The 23,295-nt window shown below is 41.8% G+C and overlaps 1 protein-coding gene across 3 annotated transcripts; it reads right to left on the reverse strand.

The window, feature by feature from the left end:
* Positions 1-456: 456 nt before the first annotated feature.
* TBC1D7 (TBC1 domain family member 7) lies at positions 457-22,190 on the reverse strand. Of its 3 annotated transcripts, XM_045811651.2 has the most exons (9): positions 21,958-22,190; positions 21,173-21,245; positions 20,424-20,543; positions 18,681-18,761; positions 15,914-16,101; positions 12,272-12,409; positions 3,483-3,628; positions 2,024-2,153; positions 457-1,022 (listed from the first exon to the last, which is right to left on the reverse strand). In XM_045811651.2, exons 3-9 carry the CDS (start codon positions 20,533-20,535, stop codon positions 936-938), a joined length of 882 nt encoding a protein of 293 aa, XP_045667607.1. In that variant the 5' UTR covers positions 20,536-20,543; positions 21,173-21,245; positions 21,958-22,190; the 3' UTR covers positions 457-935. The 3 variants fall into 3 exon arrangements, with proteins under 3 accessions (XP_045667607.1, XP_045667606.1, XP_045667608.1); XM_045811650.2 differs by lacking the exon at positions 21,173-21,245; XM_045811652.2 differs by lacking the exon at positions 21,173-21,245 and having other exon boundaries at positions 20,424-20,580.
* Positions 22,191-23,295: the final 1,105 nt, after the last annotated feature.

Here is a 23,295-nt window from a genome sequence, read left to right on the forward strand (position 1 = left end):
TCACTCTGACTTTTTTCTCAAGAGTTATTTTACACATTAGGGAGGAAAGGAATTCTCCAAATTCTAACTGCATAATTTCAGGGTCTCCCTCCTCTTCTGGGGGTGGGGTAGGGTAGAGAACCAACTCACCACTCGGGCTCCTGCATGTGTGACCACTGAACCAGTCTTGAACAAAGGGCCTCATCTCAATCACTGGTCTCAAAGCCTACAACTGTTTAATCAACACTAACCATTATGTGGCGCGACAGGGCCCAGGGCATTAGCTATTAACCTTAGCCTACCATTTCTCCCATTCCAATGCTGGGTGGCAGAGTGATCCCTAGAGCACACCCAACATTTAATGACCCATCAGGAAAAAACCATGAGTCTGGCAAGACATCTGCAAGTACTCTCTCTCCTGGTAGGTAAATTTAGACTTATTTTGTTCAATAACTTTCATTCCAACTGACACAGAGAAAAGAAAGTAAGGCTTTTATTGAAACCTATTTGGCAAGACGAAGCCTCAGAAAGTAGACAGCTTAGATTTAAACATGTACTGCGTCAACGGAGCCGAATCTGAGTTGTCAACAAAAGGAAGTTGTTCTTTATTCCAGAAATAGCCTTAGAAAGTAACGAGCATGGTGCTAATTAGAGAGGGGAAGGGCAGGCTTGCCTATCAAAGCACCTGCCCTCCGTGGCTGAACTGCTCTGAAAACAGGGAGGTATTTTCGAATAACTCTTTCACATGCTATTCAGAGTTGAACTTTGTACTTCTGTGTAACCACAAGTTGGGCTCCACAACACAACGTCACCAGGTATCTTAAATAATTTTACTGGGGAAAAAATGATGCTCTGAGCACCAAAGCAAGAGCCCTATTTTCAGTGAGTGTAGCAGGCGGTGTCCTGAGAACACACTGCTCAGGGCGGGTTGGGACACCATGCGCACGCGGGAGCCGTCAGGCTGAGTGCACTGGGGTCCCACAGTGTTTGTGCCACAAGTCGATGGCCTTGCTCACAATCGCGTCCGAGCTGTCCTGGGGAATCTGTGGACAAGCAAACCAGTCACCGTGAAATTTCGGTGTGTATAACTTCCTTGTCTCCCTCATTAGCTGCAACATAGCACTTACTGCCCCCAACCCCACAGAGTTCTCATGACTTTTCCGAAAGCGATCAAACGAAAGGCTACGGCCAGGATCTTTGTTTCACAGACCACGTTGAGGAGCTCTGGTCAGACTGCTTGGGTTTCAAGCCAGCACTTGCCCACTGTGTGCCCCTCGGCAGGTTACCTAGGCTACCTGAGTTCAGATCCCATCTCTAAAATGGGGCAAATGACAGCCTCTCTTCCCAGGGCCGTTTAGGATTACGGGGGAGACTCCGTGAAAAATACTTACAGCCACTAACAGAATGCTGAGGACTCATTTATTCACCACACGTTCACGTGGTACTTACTATTTACTGAGCCACTATTCAAATGTTAATAGTGGCCAATTAAAAAAAAAGAAAAATAGATTCTGGGTCCAGTGAAATTCATCCCGGCATAAATCTCCACCTCTCTCCTGGTTAAGGGTATTCTAAGATACACAGAGATTTAGACCTTTCCCTACACGCACTAAGTATATACTTAAGCACATGAATAAACCCAACTGGGATTCTGCCAGAGACAGTAACAGCAGAAAGGGCTTACAAAATCCCCCACAACATCAGGCTTCCTTTCCCACTAAAAAGGATTACTCGACCTCGCATGACAGCTGTCACCTCTTCCTTTTCTCAACAAGCCTGTTGGTGGTCACATCAGGCGATAAGACTCTGGTCTTCATGCACACCATGGTAACAGTCTCACTGCTCAGACTGTCATCCCCCAAAGTGAGGTTGCAAACTATAACCCACAGACCAACTTTAAGCTAAATTTTTCCAAGGGGGAAAAAAGTGTTTCTTATAAGGTAAAAAGTATCAGAGAAAGAATGTAATGCAGTAGGAAAATCTGGCTTGCTAACCTGACTTCCTTTCTAGATTCAAAATCAAATTTTAAAAAAAGCACACTTACATTTTCCAGAAACTTTGTTATCTTCTCTGCACTGTTCAGAGCCATTACTTTTATTTTAAAGGTTAATAAAATTTCCACAGCTACAAAAACTAGGATCTTACAGGATCCACTTACAACTTTATCCCAAACCCTATAAAAAAATCAAGAGATATAATAAAATTATTTGAGTTTGAAATTTATGTTTAGCTAAACATCTCACATTATAAAATTAATTCAAATTACTCCCTTTAAGTATAAACTTCAGAGAAAAGCTATAATGAAATAATCATCAGAAAAGCAAAACACAACAAATGAGCCATTTGAAACATATTTCACACACAATCAGCACTGGAAGGGAAAAAGGAATGATCACTAAAAAGTACTTGCTCTGCAAGAAATCTACCAGACACCCACTCCCTAACGTTTCGAACCTGACATTTAAGGGAAGGAAAAGTCGTAAACCAAAGTTTGGATTTTATTAATATTGTGTAATGCTAATCTAATCATTAAATGCTAAGGAATAACAACACAGCATATGAAACGAGATCAATGCAATTTCATTTTCCAGTGGTTCAAATTCCTAAAACTTCTCCAAGAGCTTAAGGAGCTAGGGGGCGCCTGAGTGGCTCAGTGGGTCAGGCGTCTGCCTTCGGCTCAGGTCATGATCTCAGGGTCCTGGGATCAAGCCCCGCATCAGGGCTCCCTGCTCAGTAGGGGAGTCTGCTTCTCCCTCTGCCCCCTGCTCATGCTCTCTCTCACCATCTCTCTCTCTCTCTCTCTCAAATAAATAAATAAAATTAAAGAGCTTAAGGGGCTAGTTATTGCTCTGTAACCACTCTAGAATAACTATTCTGGTAATTCCTATACCTCTTAAAGTTGGCGTTACACTCTACGTGCTTAGCCATGTAGTGTCTTGTGATGTTCTCTGCATGCCACCTTTCTTCCCAACCACCTCATACAGTCTTGGGGCAGGGGAAGGACTCTTAAATGCCAGCAACATACGTCTGGAATGAATGAAAGCTGACAGTGAGTCTCTGATCTCTGCCTGCCTTCAGCTACTTTAAAGATGTCATGATGGAACTAAGAACAGGAAGATTTCCTCCAGATCAGGACCTACCACATTTCTGGAAAAGAAAAGCCTAGACCTGTAAAAGAAAAGCTCCTGGAGACGGTTTCAGATGTGAATATTGTACAGCATCCAACATACTGAGGGCCTTCAAGGTTTCTAATTATATATGCTAATTTTTCTAGCATCAACATTAATTTGTATTCGTGTTAGGTTAACATGACTAATATTCGAGCATTCCCAACTGTATAAATAGTAAGTAGAATCAAGTGTTGCTCTGTTGCCTGCCAGAGAAGCTGGTTTCAAATTATGGTATTGTCCTCAAGCAAATGCATACTCCAGGGACGATCACATGAAAAACCAGGACCCTCCTCTGCCTCCAGGCATTCGGCCACCTCTGAAAGCGATACTTGCCTCTGTAAACTGGATTCAGGCAAGCACCCCGCGAAGCACCTCTTGAACCAGAGATCGTAAGGAAGTCTGGACAGCGCGGAACACGTCTTCAGATGACTCAGCAAACGGCTATCTTCCAGATTCAAGTATTGTTCAAAAGCCTTTGGCTAATGATTAAACAGGAAGGGAGATTACTCGTTTCCTGTGACGTAACATTACCCGATCTTACAGCCTGCGATGAATAAGATGAATCGAACGTACATGCTGAATGCAAGTAAGTGCTAGAAAACAAAACTTCAGACTCACCCAAGTCATGGGTGACGCAAAGTTCCCAGGTCAGCACTAACCAGAGCAACCAGCAGTGTGGGACTGAGGGGTTTTCCAGGACAGGACTGGGCAAAACCAAACAGTTCTTCCCCTTAATGTTCCCCCTAACAGCAGTAACAAGGTTCCACAGCTGAAGGCAGACGTCCAAAGCAAAACTCAACTGTTCTGGGGAACTAAGAAAGGCCCACGAGACTCCTGGCTGCTCTGGAGCAGTAGATGATATACTCAGGAAAAAGGGAGAAGGGGAAAGGGTAAGACGAAAGAAACAGAGTAGGACCAAAGTGGGGAGAGGGAGTTCAGAAGAATGAGACAAAAAGAGCTGGACGTGAAAAGGGCCCACCAGTCCTAGAGCACACTGCTGCCAAGCACGACAGTGCACCATGCCGAAGAGACCCCGACAACAGAGACATCCAGAGGAGGCACTCTGTACCCCACATGCAGAAGAATTCTCGGGAGGCAGAGAAATAACGTGGGGGGAACAAAGCACCTGGTAGCCACCATGAAAGGTTAAGCAGCAGGCAACTCTAGGAGCCTGGGAGAGCTAACAAAGCTGGCTCCCAGACCAGCCAATCCGCCGGACACAAGCTGCTCTATTTAGGGTCCACTGGCCAAGAACAGCGCCTAGGGGTCCAACCCTGAAGTGTGTATTCCCTATTCAGAAAAAAATGGCATCCCGTATCACCTAAGCAAATGCAAACATTTATTTTACTAAATATCTGCATCTCGCCCAAAGAGGTAATTCATCACCCTTACAAAGTTCACTATAGCCAAACCCTATGCAACATACAGGGAATAGAGTAAATGATAATGTAATGACATAATGTCCCTGCCTTCAGGGAGCAAATAATCTGCTTGAGACAAGCATGTAATAAAGCTCTCATGGGGTAAGCACAGCATGCTGGACACACTGAGGTGGGAATCCAAACCCAGGCTTAGAAGCCACCGACTCCCAGAGAGGTGACATCTGAACAGGCTTACAAAGAATGACAGGAGCTAGCCAGGCAAACAGAGGCCCACATATTAATATCGGGCCCAGTTTTCCCTCTTTCAGGGGATCTCTAATTTTTTCTGCTTAACCAACTTTCCTACACTACTTAATAATTCCTAGAGCTTCTCAAGAACACTACACACAACTCCCCAAAACAGAAGCTTTTCTCCAAAGTACAAGTTGTCAAAAGGCTATCGTTCTCACCTTTCACCTCTAAAACCCCATCTAGAATTTTGGTTGGTTCTGCCAATGGAATGTTTTTTCACAAACTGACATGGGTGAACATACACATACACACATTTATATATTATGTCTCATAGCAAAGAAAAGCTCACCTAAAAGTCAGTACAAATAACAAGATAGATGAGAGAAAATTTTAAACTAGCTCTCCAGTACCTAGAACATTACTCGGCATAGTAAGCACCCAACATATAACCGTTAAGTAAATGAATATCATGAATTAAATGAAATGTTGAAATATGTTAATCAACATCTTGATAATCATTCAATGTACATCTTCCTGCCAGTCTTAAATTTTTCTAAATCTTTTTTCTGATTTATAATATGTTCATTATAAAAAATCTCAAAAATATAGTAAAGAATAAAGAAGGATATAAAGATCCCTTAAACTCACACTACCCAAAGATAACTACTGATAATATATAGTTGTATAGCACCCAATTGTTTTTCTGTATACATTGCACACACTTTTATTAGCTGGCCTCATATTGCATACACAGTTTAGTATCTTGCTCTTTGCACTCAACATATTGTGGGGCATTTTCCCCACAATAAACAACCTTAAACAACCTTAAAGGGTGACTATCCCTAAATCAAGAGAACTTCTAAAACCAGAGAAGAAAAAGCCAAAACCTCAAAAGAAAAAAATATAAATGACTCTCACTCTTAAGAAAGATGCTCAACCTCGGTATTTAAAAAAAAAAGGGGGGGGGCACCTGGGTGGCACAGCGGTTAAGCGTCTGCATTCGGCTCAGGGCGTGATCCCGGCGTTCTGGGATCGAGCCCCACATCAGGCTCCTCCGCTATGAGCCTGCTTCTTCCTCTCCCACTCCCCCTGCTTGTGTTCCCTCTCTCGCTGGCTGTCTCTCTCTCTGTCAAATAAATAAATAAAATATAAAATAAATAAATAAATAAATAAATAAATAAATAAATAAATAAATAAATAAATAGAAAACCCAAAACTACACTGAGGTATCATCTCTAGTAATCACATGACTGTGTATTTACCCAAAAAATATAAAAACACTAATTCAAAGAGATACATACACCCCAATGTTTACTACAGCATTATCTACAATAACCGAACTATGGAAACAGCCCAAGTGTTCGCCAACTGATGAATGGATAAAGAAGATGTGACATATATACCCAATGGAATATTACTCAGACATAAAAAAAGAATGAAATCTTGCCGTTTGCATTGACGTGGATGGAGCTAGAGGGTATGATGCAAGTGAAATAAGTCAGAGAAAGGCAAATACCATATGATCCCAGTCATATGTGGAATTTAAGAAACAAAACAGATATGGGACGCCTGGGTGGCTCAGTCAGTTAAGTGTCTGCCTTTGGCTCAGGTCATGATCCCAGGGTCCTGGAATTGAGCCCCACATCAGGCTCCCTGCTCAGTGGGAAGCCTGCTTCTCCCTCTTCCTCTGCAGCTCCCCCTGCTTGTGCTCTGTCAAACAAATAATATATTAAAAAACAAAACAAAAAACCAGAGAACACAGGGGGAAGGAAAAAGAGAGGGAGGCAAATAACGAAACAGAATCTTAACTCCAGAGAACTGATGGTTCCGAAAGGGGAGGTGGGGCGGTGGGTGGGTGAAATAGGCAGTAGAGATTAAGAGTACACGTACCATGAGGAGCCCTGAGTAACATACAGAACTGCTGAATCACTATGTTGTACACCGGAAACTAACAGAACACTGTATGTGAACTATTCTAGAATTAAAATTTTTTAAAATCAATGAAAAAAATTTCACCCTTAAAAAAAAAAGCTATACTGAAGTATCATCTATCTCTCAGCTATCAGACTGGTGAAAATGACACACCATGTTGGCAAGGGGGACTGCAGGGAAATGCATTCTCATTCACTGGTCATGAGAATGAGGTCTATGAAGGGGAATTTGGAAATATCTAACAAAATAACATATGCCTCTACCCTTTGATCCAGTCAACCTATTTCTAGGAAACATATCCTCCAAATATACTGGTAAATAAGTGAAAAGGTATATCCACAAAGCTATTTATCCGTAACACCGTGTATAATAATAAAAGACTGGAAACATCCTAAGTGGCCAATAGAGAACAGGTCAAATAAACGAAAGTATATATACACGGTGGAATAATATGAAGCTGTGAAAAGGAATAAGGAATGTCTCTGTATACAGTTGACCCTTGAACAACATGAAGTTTGAACTACGTGGGTCCACTGACACATAAATGTGTTTTAAATAAATACATGTACAGTATTATAAATGTATATTTTTTCCTTATGATTTTCTTGATAACATTTTTTCTTTAGTTTCCTTTATTGTGAGAATACAGTATATAATACATATAACATACAAAATACATAGTTGTGTTAATAGACTGTTTATGTTCTTGGTAAGGCTTCCAGTCAACAGTAGGCTACAGTAGTTAAGTTTCTAGGGAGTCAAAAGTTATACATGATTTTCAACTGTGTGGAGGCTTAGTGCCCCTAACCTCAGCATTGTTCAAGGGTCAACTGTACATATGCCATGATTTCTAGCATATATCAGGTGAAAACAGCAAGGTAGAGAAAAATGTGTATCATATGCTACTACTAAATCTAAGAAAGATAGTACATATAAATACATATGTATAAACACTTTTTTTTAGTGGAGAGAATATTTACATTGCCTGAAAATTTTAGCATACAGCAAATGATGGATGAGATTATAATTATATTTTAACTGCTAAACTTTTAGGCTATTTCTAATATTTCCATGACCCTCGAATTCTTAGTTTATGAAGAAAAGAAAACATACCTCATCAACAGAAGGCAAAACCTGACAAACAAGAGACTTAACCACTGAGAGGAATTTATATTGAACTTAGGAAGAGGCTGTTAATAGTGTTTATTTAAAAAACAAAACAAACCAAAAAAAGTCTCTTTAGGATAGCTTTTAAAAAGCAGAGCGATGGCAATGAAAGAAAGTTCACTTACTTTAATGATTAAACACAATTAAGCCTGAGATGGCTTAAGTATGGTCTGCTCTGGAAAGAGATTAACCAGAGAGGCCGTCCAGGTCACACACTGAAGTTAGAGTCTATTCTCCTTGCCAAAGACAGGCCTCGTCAAAGAGCAACATTTCCTAAAGCTTGTAAAGAGAAGAGAAGCTGTGATGTAACCCTATCAATCAGAATATTACGACGTAATAAATGTGTCATCACCAGATAGAGTCTCATCTTCTTGTCATGCCAAAAACCCATCACTGCCCATTACATGTACATTTCCCTAGGATGATAAAACAAGCTATGCTTTGTGATAACCAATTTAGTTGGTAAAACCACAAAAACTTGAAAATGATAGATAAGATTATAAAAACTCTACTTTAACAGGAAGATAGGAAGAAAAGATCCACTAACCACAGTAATAAAAATTTTATGAGAAACTCAGCACAGTTTAAAAGAGAAAAATCCACGTAAATCACTAAGTCAAATAGCAACACAAAGGTATTTTAACTTTTCTTACACATTCTGAAGAACTTAAAAAAAAAAACTTCCTATTTAAAACTATGTGTTGAGTACTATAACGTACATATTAAGATAAACCTCTTTTTCGAAGATGAAGAAATTAAGGTTTAGAGGGCATTTAATATCTTGCTGATTCAAAATTCATTTCTAAAAAGAAACTGGAGTTCAAGCAAAGCCAACGCACTTTTGAAACAGAACAACAATATGAAGGAATTTTCCCTACCAGCTACCAAAACATATGAGGAAGCTATATTAAATAAATCATATGGTATTGGCCCAGGAATAGACAAATAGCTTGATGGGGTAAAAAGTCCAGAAAGAGATACAAATATATACAGAAATCTAGCATATGATAAAGGTGGCATTTCAAATCTGTGAAAAAAAAAAAAAAAGAATGAACCGACAGATTGCTAAGTGGTAGGTAGTTCTACTGCTTACTAACTGTGTGACCTTGGGCAAGTTACTTAACTGCTCTGTGCTTCAGTTTCCTCGTCTATAAAAACAGGGAGGTGTGTTAAAGTCAAGTTTTCACTAATAATGTAAACTGCCTGGCATGAAGCACGAGCTTAATAAAAGGGGAAGAGGAGGAGGCTGACTGAAGGTTTACTGCAGTTAACAGCAAAGAAACAAGGTCAAACCTGTGTCAATACCAATCACAAACACAAATCCCTCACAAATTAAAGGACTCAATTTTAAAATGTTTCAATATAGAGGCACCTGGGGGCTCAGTCAGTTAAGCCTTTGACTCTTGATTTCAGCTCAGGTCATGAGCTCAGGGGTCGTGAGATGGAGTTCCACATCGGGCTCCAAGCTGGGTGTGGAGTCCGCTTAAGACGCTCTCTCTCTCTCTCCCTCTGCCCCCCTTACCCCACCCCCACTCCTGCTTGAGTGCACTCTCTCTTCCTCTAAAAAAATGTTTTAAAAACATATTAAAAAAATAAATAAAATGTTTAATATTTTTACAAGTTAGAGAAAAGCTTTTAAAAAAACTTTTTTTTAATCTTAGAGTTAGAAAGGGTTTCCTAAATAAGATACAAAAAGCAAACTATTGACAGATCTGATTATATCAAAACTTTAAAAGTCTCTATAAACAGGGAGAAAAGATTGTCAGCATATTAACACAGGATTAGTATCCAGGGTATATCAATAACTCCCACAAATAAAAAAGAGGCAAACAAAATAGAGAGGTGGACAAATACAAATGACCAATAAGCATATGCAAAGCTGCTCAGCTTCCCTAGAAAATGAGGATATGTAAATTAAAATGAGATACCATTTTCACTATCAGATTAACAAAAATTTAAGAAACTGAAACTATCGAGTACTGGCAATGGAGTGGAAAATAGAAAATCTTATCTCTTGGGGGAAGGAAAATCAGTATGCCTTCCGGGTGAGCAGCCTGGCAATTAAAAACTTTAAATACATCTCTCTTTCAACTGAGCAGTCCCCTTACAGGCACCTGCCCTACAGAAACACTCACATATATAAAAGACTCATGTAGAAGGGCATGCGGACTGTCAACATGGATCTGTTATATTAAAACATGGCAAAATTCTTAAAATGAAATAATATGAACACATTTTTAAGAGGAAAAAAAAAGTGGTTCTAAATGAGTGGCTCTCAACCCTAGAAACACTTCAGAATCACCTGCAGCTTTTAAAAAAATAGAATTCTGCCCCCCCCCCAACCCCGCTCCCCACCCCAGAGATTCTGACTTAATGGGTTTGGGTGAGGAAAAGCACTGATAATTTTTTAAAAGCTCCCAGGTAACAAACTGAGGGCTTCAGAGGGGAAGGGAGTGGGGGAATGGGATAGGCTGGTGATGGGTATTAAGGAGGGCACGTATTGCATGGTGCACTGGGTGTTATACGTAAGTAATGAATCATGGAACTTTACATCGAAAACTAGGGATGTACTGTATGGTGACTAAAAAAAAAAAAAGCTCCCAAGTGGTTCTAACAGGAAGTCAGCGCTGAACACTACTGATCTGCACTGACTTGAAGAGCACTCCAAGACATTAGGTTTAAAAAAAAATTGTAGAGCCATATGAACGATATCATATTTATGTGATTTTTTTAAGTTATATATATAAAAAAATATAAATCATTATATGCATATGTGTGTGTGTGTATAGATGCACGTGTGTATATATGTCTATACCTGTGCATGTGGATGGATTCCATCCAACCTAATGTATACAAACAGTCTAGGATACACACCCAGCTAATGACAATGTTTACTTCTCAGAAAGTGGGGAATGATGAGGTACAGATCTATGGGAACACTGGATTCATCCAGATTAATACTTCAAGAACATACTTATTACTTGTGTTATCAAAAATAAAGAATTCTTTAAACATAAACTAGCAAAATGCTATGGAATTTACTTCAACACTAAATAAGAAAAGCAAATTACATCATGGTATAATCTGGACCTCTTGATTTAATTAAATGAGTAACATTATGCTTCCATCACCATGCTTGTTTTTATTGAAATTAACTAAGTGGATTAAATTTTAAATTCTGAAAATCAAATTTTATGTAATTGAACTCTATAAAACACTCTTGTAACAGTGCTCTACCAAGCTAAAGGGTCTTCTTGCCAACTGCCCTGATGACTGCAGTCAGCACAGTGATCCTCAGGGCCCCATCAACCTTCCTCAGCAGCCCTCGGCTGGCCCTGAAACCACTCTCAGTTACTGCTTTCAACAGGATTTCCAAATGAAACAACTTGATGATTTAAGAAAAAAGACATTCATTTTTAAATGAGAGGAATAAAGGAAAAAACCTGCAAAAACAGAATGGCAAAGAACCACTGGCTTATGTGGAGGAAGCAAGTGCTGAGCCACTCTCTGGACTCCCGAGTCCGAGCACAGCAGCCGGCCAGCAGCTGCCTCCCTCATCGCCATTCACCTCTCCTTCTTCACTAACAGAACCCAAGTTTAACAGATCACAATATGCCTGGCTGAAACAAAACAAAACAAACAAACAAACAAAAAACCACCACATTTCCCAGCCTCTGCTGTAGTCAGAGGTGGTCAGGTGCCACGGTCCTGCCACTAACAGATACGCAGAAGCAAAGTCTGTCCAAGGGAGACAGACTTGACTGGCTGCTCCTTCTACTCCCTCGCTTTTGTCTTCGCCCTTCCCTCCCTACCCGCCTAGAACACAGAGGTCATGGCTGTCACTCCAGCATCCAGCTGTGAGCAAAAGAGGAAGGAGCACACCTAACAATGCTGGACCAAAGGGACAGGAGCCTGGGTCCCCGCCAATATGGCACTGTGGCACTAGCTCTGGCCTGCCTTACCTCTAGACTTCTGGTTACGTGAGAGAAAAATATAAAGCTTCAGGTAGTTGGGCTTTCCGTTATATGCCGCCAAATTCAAACCTTAATGAATTCAGAGAGGCAATTCTCGATAAAGCCAGTAGATTCTAGACCAGGATAAGGAACAGAAAAGAGCAGGGGCTGCCAACTACGGCGTGCAGCAGGCCAAACCCAGCCACGACCATGCCTGCATGCGTTGTCAATGGCCGCTCCCATGCAACAACAGCAGAGCTGAGTGTTTGCAAGAGAGACACAGACCATCCGGCCCATCAACCTGGAAATATTTACTACTCGATCTTTTATGGAAAACATTTGTTGGCTCCTACTACAGAGGGTCCACTCATAATTGTAGCAGCACCAGGAAGTAAAGATATTTCCCCAGTACCACTACTCACCCCTACCCCACAAGAGCCAGAAAACCATCCCTTACCAGCTGGGGTAAAGACTCCCGGTATTTGTTATTTAATTGGTTCACGAAGCATCGGATGATCCAGTAACAGTCGACACTATCCTCTACCATCTCTTCCACGGCTTTGGCAATGGCAAGAAATACTTCATCTTCCGGCTCCTGAAAGATTAATAATAAATCTCTGGTAAAGGGAGGGAGCCAGCAGAAGAGAGGAATGCATATTTCTCTCATAGAAATGAAACCTTACCCCCTAACTTTTGAAGAGGCTGCATTAATAAATCAAAGTGGAACCAAAAAGCACACAGTCCACCACTAAACAGAAGACCAGGTGGAGATAAGGATGGGTAACCAAAGAAATCTATGTGGATCAGTGGTGCTTACGACTGTCCAGGTTTCAGACTGAGCACTCAGAGATTTTTCCACCTTTTAACATTAAAGGTAATCAAAGAAAACATAAATCATAAGCAAGGTGCTGACTCTCTCCAACCGAAAGTATTCCCAGGGCTAGAAGAGAATTTCTTTCAAAAGGATGTGATAAACATCACAAATACTTGGAGACATTTGTTAATACAGTAATTTACAAAAGTTCAATGACTCCAAAGGGACTAACAAAGCATCTTAAAAAAAAATAAATTAAATAAAGCATTTTCTTTATTTCAAAACATTCATACATACCTTTAGAATTTTAAGCACCTTTAAGCACCTAGTAAGTTAAAATGTCCCTAGAATCAGAATTTTAGGAATCAGAAGAATGGCATTTCTCAAACCTTATGTCAACACTGAGAATATGAACATAAACCCTCAAGTAAATGTTAACAAAGTAATCTTATAAAAACTAGAATCTACCTGAAAATCTATTCTGTTTTCACACACTGTATCCCACACAAAATTACATTTTCATGGGCCCTGGGTGGTTCAGTCAGTTAAGCGCCCAATTCTTGATATACGCTCAGGACATGATCTCAAGATCACAGGATCGAGCCCCACATCAGGTGTGGAGCCTGCTTGGGATTCTCTCCCTCTCCCTCTGCTCCTCCCCCAGCTCATGCACGTGTGCACATGCACATGCTCTCTCTCTTTAAAAAAATTACATTTTCATCTAGGATTTAACAGCCGAAGGACTTTAGTGTAAAAAAAGAAACAAAAAGTATCTATTCCCCTTAAAAGCCCCAAGTTATATCAAAATTCCTATTTTAAAAAAGCATTTCATTTTAGGCCTCCTTTCAACCTCAATATTCTATAAAATGTCCAAGAGTAACGGAATCACAATAGCAAACAAACTGAGGGTTGCTGGAGGGGAGGGGGCGGGGGGATGGAGTAACTGGGTGATGGGCATTAAGGAGGGCACTTCATGTGATGAGCACTGGGGGTTATATGCAACTGATGAATCACTGAATTCTATCCCTGAAACCAATAATACACCATATGTTAATTAAATTCAAATAAAAATTAAAAAAAACAGAGTAACAGAATCACAGAAAATATATTTTTCTAAACATGAATTAATGTATCAGAGGAAGAGAGAGAAGGAAGAAAAGGGAAAGACAGTCTCCTTTCTTGGACTCCCACCCCATGCTGGGCACCGTGCAGGGCGCTCCTGAACGTGCCATCTCACAGGCTCCAGGACAGTGTGAGAGGCACGAAAGAGAACCAACGTCCTTGACTATGTTCCCAGCCCTGTGTCGAGGGCTGTCACACACTCTACTAGATAGTAATACTAATGAAGCTGAGTGGGGCTTGATGACTGGGGAGATGTGGGGTGGCAGAGTCAAAACCAACACTTTGATGGCACGTTTGCCCAAGGCCACAGTGAAGGTGTCTGGGCTTGGAGCACAGGCAAGCTAAGTAGGGATGAGGTAAAACCATAACCTTCATTTAGGTATCTTGAACTAATAGATAATCTAACCTAATACATAATTTAAGAACTTGCAGAGTCTACCAAGTTCGCTCTGCCAGAGAAAAGCAAAACTTACAGAAGTTTGTTAAGACTTCCAATTATTTTCAGGGCCATTCTCTCTTGATAAACTTAATACGAGAGGACAACCTCAGGTCTGTCCATGGGAGCCAGATCATTCACTTCAAAAGAAAGAACAAGCCAAAACTCAAAGTGCTACAGGGATAGGTTGCAAATTGCAATTAAAAAATAAGTTTCAGGGTGCCTGGGTGGCTCAGGTCATGGTCTCAGGGTCCTGGGATGGAGCCCCATGCCGGGCTCCCTGCTCAATAGGAAGGCTGCCTCTCCCTCTCCCTCTGTCCCTCCCCAAGTCTTATGCTCTCTCTCTCAGATAAAGTCTTTAAAAGAAAAAAAAGTTTTATAGAAATAGCACAGCTTGCAGGCAAATACTAATTTTGAGCAATCGCTGTTTTAGCCAAATGCACAAAAAGTTAAAATGCCTAAAACGAACTTCCAATTACATTAAAATAGCCAAAGCCCAAGAGCTATAATCATTCCTTTGCCTGAACTTTCCCTCTTTCCCCTTTATGAACAACAAGCAGTCCAAGTAACTAGAGTTAAGGGTTTGTCGAAGACAGAAGTTTAAAAACAGGTTGGGGGCCTGCTGGGCTGAGGCTGAGGAGGGTCAAGACGAAGGAGGCAGCCCATTGGGCCTGCAGGCAAGGGCCAAGAGGTAGCTGGCAATACTGCTTGCAACCAGAGGAATGAGCAAAGAAGTAACTGTACTAAGGGGAGCCTTTTCATATTTGCCCTTGTCAGACAAGAAAATGCAAACACAGAAGGGTAAAGGTGAGAAGAACTTGCGGTGCTGGACTGGGATCAGAGGTATCAGTGTGAACTGAGGCTTTTTCATATTCAGAGACAGACATATAAACATACATAGGTGAGTGTGACTGTGTGTACATGATTCTATGTAGTTATAGAACGTGTGTATATTTCCTAGCTCTGCCGACTGACAGGCCCTAGAAGCAACACCACACTGGAAACAACATGCACATCTAGTGTCCTGTTCTTGGTTTCTAGATACCATGTTTTCTTCAAAACAGAAACGGCTGATTTTAGGACTGGGGTAGAAAAAGTACAAGATGGGCTTGGAGTATTTTTTGTGCCAGAAAATAAGGAAATGTTCATTGATGGGAACTTGTTATAAAGACACAGACAGAGGAGAGGGGCGCCTGGGTAGCACAACGGTTAAGCGTCTGCCTTCGGCTCAGGGCGTGATCCCGGCGTTATGGGATCGAGCCCCACATCAGGCTCCTCCACTATGAGCCTGCTTCTTCCTCTCCCACTCCCCCTGCTTGTGTTCCCTCTCTCGCTGGCTGTCTCTATCTCTGTCAAATAAATAAATAAATAATCTTAAATTTAAAAAAATAAAAAAAAATAAAAAAATAAAGATACAGACAGAGGAGAGCCACTGAATGTTTCTAAAGCGGGGCGCTTGGGTGGCTCAGTTGGTTAAGCATCTGGCTTCGGCTCAGGTCATGATCCCAGGGTCCTGGGACTGTGTCCTGCATTGGGCTCCCTGCTCAGCAGGGGAGTCTGCTTCTCCCTCCGCTTGCTGCTCCCCCTGCTGTGCTCTCTCTCAAATAAATCAGTAAAGTCTTTAAAAAAAAGAAAAAAGAAAAAAAGAAAGTTTCTAAGGCAGTCAAAGGCCAGTAGGATGGGACAGTCTAGAGTTGAACTAAGTGTCAAACTAAAGTACCACTAACCAGTGGGAAGGAGGGACTTCGAGGCAACTTCCCAGACTCCAGCTGATACATGTGGAGATAGACTTCAACCTGAGGTGTGGCATCGCTGACAAAGCGAACAACTTTCAGGGCATGAAGGACATCACAGTACTGCTCCTTGCGATACATCATCACCTGGGCGTGGGATTCGTGGTGCGGAGGCAGGATCCCTATACAGAGACCAAGGGGAAAAAAGAATGGGCAAAATACTGAGACACAGACCCAAACCCCTCTATGACAGAGAACCAAGTGAGAAGCTGCCCATCATGATTAGACTGGAATCACACAGATATTTAGTTACCATACAGATTCTGTTCTACAAATTCTGTCTATAAAACAATCTTAAATTTAAAGTACTATCAATATTTGAATGCCAACTGCATCACTGACATGTAGGAGAAATGAAAGGGCATCATAAAGCCCTTGAATAAGTGTGCCCCTAAACAAGACCGTAACCATCAATTATCACAATGATTTCATTCATTCTGGTTGTCGGCCTGGGGCCTCCCTCAGCTCCTACAGACGTATCTCCAGGTTTTGCACTTGGCCCCTGCTACGGACTAAATTGTTTCCCCCCAAAATTCATATACTAAAGCCCCAACCCCAATGAAACTATAAGTGGAGATAGGGCCGATAAGGAGTGATTAAGGCTAACTGAGGTGGTAATCCAACAGAGATGGTGCCCTTCTAAGAAAAGGAAGACATCCCAGAGTTTGCGCTCTGCCGTGTGGGGACAGTGTGGGAAGGTGACCAGCTACAAGCTAAGAAGGGAGGCCTACAGCACCAACAACCAAACCAGCCAGCACCCTGATCCTGGATTTCTCAGCCTCCAGAACCGTGCAGATATAAACTGTTATTTAAGCTGCCCGGTCCGTGGTATTCAGTGATGGCTGCCCGAGTTAACAATACAGGCCTCTCATCTCAGAGCCACCAACAACTCAACAAATCCTTCCCCTCCCCAACAAGCAAACTTGCTCACAAAGTAGCCTAGCTTCAGGACCACAGAAATCTCTAATTTTCACTGATGAAGCCACCTTACATTACATTTTGATGCCGTTCTATGCTCATTAACCCATTTAAACATGTCTACCCATGAGGCTTTGGGGCAAAAACCTATGTTTTTTACAAGCAAATGGCATGGAAAAAGCCTAGTGGACTACACTAAAATGTCCTCCAAATCTGGGCTAATAAAGATTAAACAGCTGTACTTCAACCCTCCTCATACTATTAGAGGTAGCACAGTGCTTCCCACATTGAGCCTCAAAGAAAGAGCTAGTTCTAAAAAGCTTCTTTCCGATATTTACCTAAAATGTATCAGGAAGCGGGCCTGACAAGGTCCCTGAGTAATCAACACCTGTGCTGGGAAGAGTTAGCTTGTCTCCTACACAGCATGGCAGCTCCAAATCTCCAGTGGCTTTACCACAAAATAACAACAAAGACTTACCTGATAAGGACAAGTGGGAAAAACAGAGGTGATGAACGACTCCTGGCACTCACAAAGTGTCACAAATTACAACTGTACATCTCCCAAGAATCCACTGGTATTATTAACTCATAAGACACATAGCATTTCCCAGTAAAAATAGACAGTACCGACAATATCACCTAAAAGGCATCCCTGGATGGCATTTATTTTGACAGCCGCCAGAAACACCTGGATTTAAGGAAAAAATGCTCAGGGAAAAACTAAAATAGTTGATACTGTTCTCTAGACATTACCTGGATGGTGGCCCACCAGAAACACAAGTGCACAAAGACTGCTGGGACCCACAACAGAAAAAGGCATCATACAGTGCTTTCTAATATGGGCGGTATTCCCTCACTGCCTCCACATTAATCAGACTGAGGACTGCAGATTTCTCAAGTCCTGGAAATACATTTTGGAAAGAAAATGAGGTCTGTCTATCCTACTTCAAATGGGCTCTTACCAACCTAAGCTCAAATCCTAGCTCTGCCACTTACAGAGCCTGCAGTCTTTGTCCCCGTCTGTAAAACTGGGATATTCATACCTACCTCACAGGAGAATTCTAGATTACTCTCATTTTTTTTTTTTTAAAGAAAGGAGAATGGTGATGGATGGATGTTATATGCATCAGCAGGCACAGCACAGAAAAAAAAATCCTTGACTCAAAAGGGATGCTGCCAGTCACTGTGGCACCTAATACACTTTTTCTTCCACAGAAACTGAGCAGGTTCATTTCTTCTTCTCCTTCAGCCACTCATCACTGAAATGTATCCATTTGTGCTTCTCAGAAGTAAAAACTCTTCCGTTTCTTTCTGACTCTGAGAGCACTCATTAGGAAGTCAGACCTCTGCAGCTGGGAATCACAGAGATCATAAACTGAGAGCTATGACCTCAGAGTTAATTTAGCTCAGTATCCTCACTTTACAGGTGCAAAAACGGAGGCCTAGCAGGGTCTTCCTCAGGGTTACTCAGGTGATGGTAAAACCTAGACCAGTTCCTTCCCCAATACAATGCTCTTTCCACACCTAGTTTCGGGACACATGTTACTTTCTCTTCTATCATGACTAAATTGACACTCTTAGAGTCACATTTAATGTACCGCTGCTGAAGTCACCTACTTAAACAAACTGCTTTCACAGTGAGCGGTAAATCAGTCTCCTGAGAGCAGATCCATCGTGCAGTAAAGAGCCTTACAAAATCCTCTTGTTTCTGACCGATAAGATGATGCATATCCCCTCACTCAACACTTTTAAAGATAAACTTTCCAACTGTTGGGTCTCATACCTAGAAGCACCTTCCATACCAGCGCACGGTACATGGATGGGAGAGGGAACCTCTGACTAAAAGTACAAAGTTTCTCGATATCTAGAGGAAGGAAAAAAAAAAAAAAAAACAGTTAGAAGCTTTTTATGCTGATCACATGAAAGTGCATTTCATTTTTTTCAAAAATTAGAGTAACATTTCCTCAGAAGAATTCTACTCTCATCAGTAGATCTAGGAAAGGCAATGCTGGTCTGATTTCTAGCCCAGGTGTTCCACCAACTAGCTATTTAAAAACAATCAGTGCTGGGGCACCTGGGTGGCACAGCGGTTAAGCGTCTGCCTTCGGCTCAGGGCGTGATCCCGGCGTTCTGGGATCGAGCCCCACATCAGGCTCCTCCGCTATGAGCCTGCTTCTTCCTCTCCCACTCCCCCTGCTTGTGTTCCCTCTCTCGCTGGCTGTCTCTCTCTCTGTCAAATAAATAAATAAAATCTTTAAAAAAATAAAAAATAAAAAAAAATAAAAACAATCAGTGCTTCACGGCGTAGGTGAAGCATTTTGCATATGTTACTACATTCCCTACAACATCAGCGGTAGTTACTGTTTATAGAATTTATTTCACTTAATCCATACTGCAAGTTTGTTGGGCGCAGAAATTGGGGCGCCTGGGTGGCTCAGTCGGTTAAGCATCCAATTCTTGATTTCAGCGTAGGGTGTGAACTCAGGTTGTGGGATCAAGACCGTGTTGGGCTCCCTGCTCAGCCGGGAGTCTGCTTCTCCCTCTCCCTCTCCCTCTCCCCCTCCCCCTCCTCCTCCTCCTCTCTCTCTCTCTCTCTCTCAAATAAATAGATTTCTCTTTTTAAAAAAAAAAAATGCAGATGGGGTGCCTGGGTGGCTCAGGTGGTTAAGCATCTGCCTTCGGCTCAGGTCATGATCTCCAGGTCCTGGGATCGAAACTAGAGTCGGGCTCCCTGCTCCATGGAGAGCCTGCTTCTGCCTCTCCCTCTGCCCCTCCCCCTGCTTGTGCTCCCTCTGTCTCTGACAAAAAAATAAAATCTTTAAAAAAAATAAAAAATAAAAATAAAATATTTTTTAAAATGCAGAAACTGAAGCTCGAAGCAGTTAAGTGACTTAAGTTAGTATAGCTAGTGAGTGTCACAGTCAGCCCTCAAATCTCTCCATTTTTCAATAATCCACAATCAACTGTCCTGGACCTCAGATCCCCCTACTTGTCAAATGAGAATAATTCCAGACATACTTAAAACACAGACTGTCTAGTGAGGATCAAAGATCAGGTGGGATATGGTTTTGAAATTTTAAAAGCATTCTACAGAGTACCATTTTTACCTATGGTTCAGTTTATTTTACTCTAGTCAACAGAACAGACCTTATTATTACTACAAAGAAACTAAAATGTCAATACATAATGTAGGCTCGGTATTTCCATAGAAGAAAAATCATGGCCAAGAGTTGTGAATTTACCCAGAAGCTAGTAACACCTCTGAAAACCGAGGAAAGGAAACATATGGAAAATATGAGAAAAAAACATCATTGATTTCTTGAGACCTTTCAAAGGCATCTGACTTGGCCTCGGCAAAATATAAGCTTGAAAAATCCGTAACTTCTCCTGAAACACACTATTCACCTGTTATCCTATCACTAAATAATACAGCAGGTAACAAATACTTCTGAATGTCTTTTAAGAGCCTTTCTTTCAGGACAGCTGGGATGACTAAAACCCGATAACTTTAGCTTGTAAAACTCACCCAGCCGGTCATCTTTTAGGAGAATTTCCAATGATTTCTTTTCTTCAACTCCACGAAACCCCACTTTCTCATAATATACTGAACGGAAGTTTCTCTGAGAGTCCTCAGTCATGTTTCATTCTTGGAGGAGAAAGAGCACGGAAGGAGAAAGAGTGAGCTTAAAAACAAAGAATGAAGAATTGGGAACTTTTCCAATGATTTTCTGCAACTTCCCCCATGAATTCGATATACTGAAATAAACTGGCTGCCCTTGCATAGGACTCAATATTAAATATCTCCTTTTAAACAACTAACACCACCTCACCTATGTTCCTTGGCCAAAAACCAAGACATAAAACTAAAGTCCTCTGAGCCGTTAAAATCGATTTCACAAGGTGCAGGCACTAGGGTTCCTACTTATGGGAGTTCCTAGCCATTACACATGTTCAAAGAAAAAAATTAGTGAAATATGAAGATGGAGAAGATGTCATGTAAAAGGGGTTACCAAACAGTATCCACTAGGATTCTTTTTGTTTTACAGATATTATGCATTAAAAAATTAGACTATATTCTAAAATGTTGGCAATGAGTTATCTTTAGGTAGTAGGATTCTCAGTGATTTAAATCTTTCTTTTGCCTAGCCATATTTTTTGAATGGGCACTTTGTAAAACGAAAAACTAAGCTATAAAGTAAAAAGCAACACGTTTCTCACTTAGTTTTCTTTTAAAGACAATACTATCAAATGCAATTACCAAAATTCAGAACTCACCACAGATTAACAGCACTAAACTGTAAACCAGAAGAGGCCCAGGAGTGTAGCCTATTGACAAGTGATGCCACAGCTGGAGACAGAATAACGACTTAAAATCTGGCATCAGAATTCAAAAAGTTCAGCTTCTCAGGTTCTTTCACAATAAACGTTCATAAGACTGACAGCAGGTCATCAGGAAAAGGTCAAACTGGGTTGGCATTTTTAAGAATAAAATGAATGTAACACATTTTTCAGGAAGTACTGCACTGCCTGACTCAAATGCTTAAAACGTCGACGCAAAAAAAACATATATATATATATATATATATATACATATATATATATATATATATATGTACACATATATACACATATGTATTATATTAATATATATGTATAGATATAATCCTCAGGTTTAGAAATCCTGAGAAGTTCCAGACAGCCACGTTCTTATTGAAAAGATAGGCTCTGAGCCCCTTCAGTCACAGGAAAGAAGAGGAATCGTTTCAAATGACAAATTCTAAAGGGTTCTGAGCTTTGGGGACCAAATGCTTTTTTAAAAAACAAAATTACAAAGGACTAAAACACTAAATGAGCTCGGGATTCATTTAAAAACAGCATCCGAACAGCTGCAGGGTGATGCGGTGCCCGTTGCCTAAAAACGCCATTCTCGGATTGCACTACAGCGGCATACAGGTCCTGGAGAAAATACTGTTGACACTTCGGCCCGAGCGTCCACTTCAGGAAATGCAAACATACCCTGGTTTGAGACCCCAGGTCCCCTTCTCCCTATTATGCTTCACCTCTAGAAGTGGAAACCACACCCGGGTTGAGACTAAGTGGTCCGGGGGAGGCAGCGGAAACCAGGCCCAGCGCGCTGACCGGCCGGCGGGCAGACGGGCGACGCAAGGGCCGCCGAGGACACGAAAGCGCCCCACGGTGGCCCCCGCTGTGGTGAGAGGTGGCCGGACACCCGCGCCCGGGAGGGCAGCGACCGGAGGAAGCCGCCGGTGCCGCCGTCGTCGCCGGACGTGACGTCAGTACCCGCCCGAGGGGCGGTGTCGAGACTGCGCGTGCGTACTGAGCATGCGCAAAAGCTCCACTCTCGCTCGGAGACCCGGACGCTTGAAAGAGCAGAAAGCCTCTCCGGTGCGAGGTTCAAGGTTGTCTTATCGCGGCGCCAGCCTCTGGCTTCCGTCCTCTAGCTCCTCCGGCCCACACCTGGTCCGGAGAATCTCGCGACCACCTTATCCCCTCTGCCCTGGCGGCTAGTGTTTGGGATGCTGTCTTCTCCAGGGCCGCAAGATCCCCGCCTGCTGGAGACCTTGGAGCCTGGGAGGATGCTCCCCAGCCTGTCTGCAGTGGAAGACTCCTGTTTTGATTCTTGATTCCCTTGTTGTTCTTCCAGTATGTGGAAACAAGTGAAGACCAAGCACATGAAAAATGCAAAGGCAATTTATTCAAAACTTGCTGTGCAGGGGAGCCACCATCCTTTGAGTTTTGGCAGAAAATCAAAGGCAGACAGGAGTGGGAACAGCTGATAGAGGAAAAAAGGCAATGCTTCGGGCGTACCCTCATTGAAGGCTATTGACATGAGGAAGCTGTAGGGAGACTAATTAGAAGGGGGACATCCTGTGTGATCCTTGCCATAGTCAGCCATGAGTGGCTTTCTCTGGTTGGTCCGAAGTTGAGACAAAAATTAGGGAAGCTGTCAGTTATTAATCAAGTCCTGGCCATTTGGGACCAATTGTTACGGTCGTTTATTGTTTGACTTCCTAGGTTGTTTCTAAAGCTAGCAGTCTGGCTTCCTGCAAGTTTGACTTAGAGCAAACAGGCTTCCTAGGCTGATTATTATAGGTAAGGCATTGGTTTTCTATCTAGGTTGCTGCAGGTTGTGGGTCAGAGTTCTATTTGTATATATGGTTGGGCCACTGTATATTCAAATTAAACACTATGAAAGTAAATTATGAAAAATGAAGTTTTAAAACAAGATATACTAAATACAAGCCCCAATCTATTAGATTCAGCAGACGTAAAACTATTCTGTAAAATGGCTATTAAAGTTTATAAACATTTTCTGTTTCTCTGCTTACCTTGTCACAGACCAGCACTGGTCCTGGGGACATCCCTCTGAGCAACGC

Source organism: Ursus americanus, chromosome 32, assembly GCF_024610735.1.
Source record: "Ursus americanus isolate L20-20 chromosome 32, mUrsAme1.1.p, whole genome shotgun sequence".
In the NCBI taxonomy this organism is placed as follows: Eukaryota; Metazoa; Chordata; class Mammalia; order Carnivora; family Ursidae; genus Ursus; species Ursus americanus.

What these genes read in the sequence shown, in the direction of transcription:
- TBC1D7 (XM_045811650.2), bottom strand. Translation starts at nt 20,535, where the DNA reads ATGACTGAGGACTCTCAGAGAAACTTCCGTTCAGTATATTATGAGAAA. An exon ending in CCTAAAAGATGACCGGCTGG is followed by an intron (nt 18,762 to 20,423) that starts GTGAGTTTTACA and finishes TCCTTCCTCTAG; the next exon opens with ATATCGAGAAACTTTGTACT. An exon ending in TAACAAAGTTTCTGGAAAAT is followed by an intron (nt 1,023 to 2,023) that starts GTAAGTGTGCTT and finishes GCTTGTCCACAG; the next exon opens with ATTCCCCAGGACAGCTCGGA.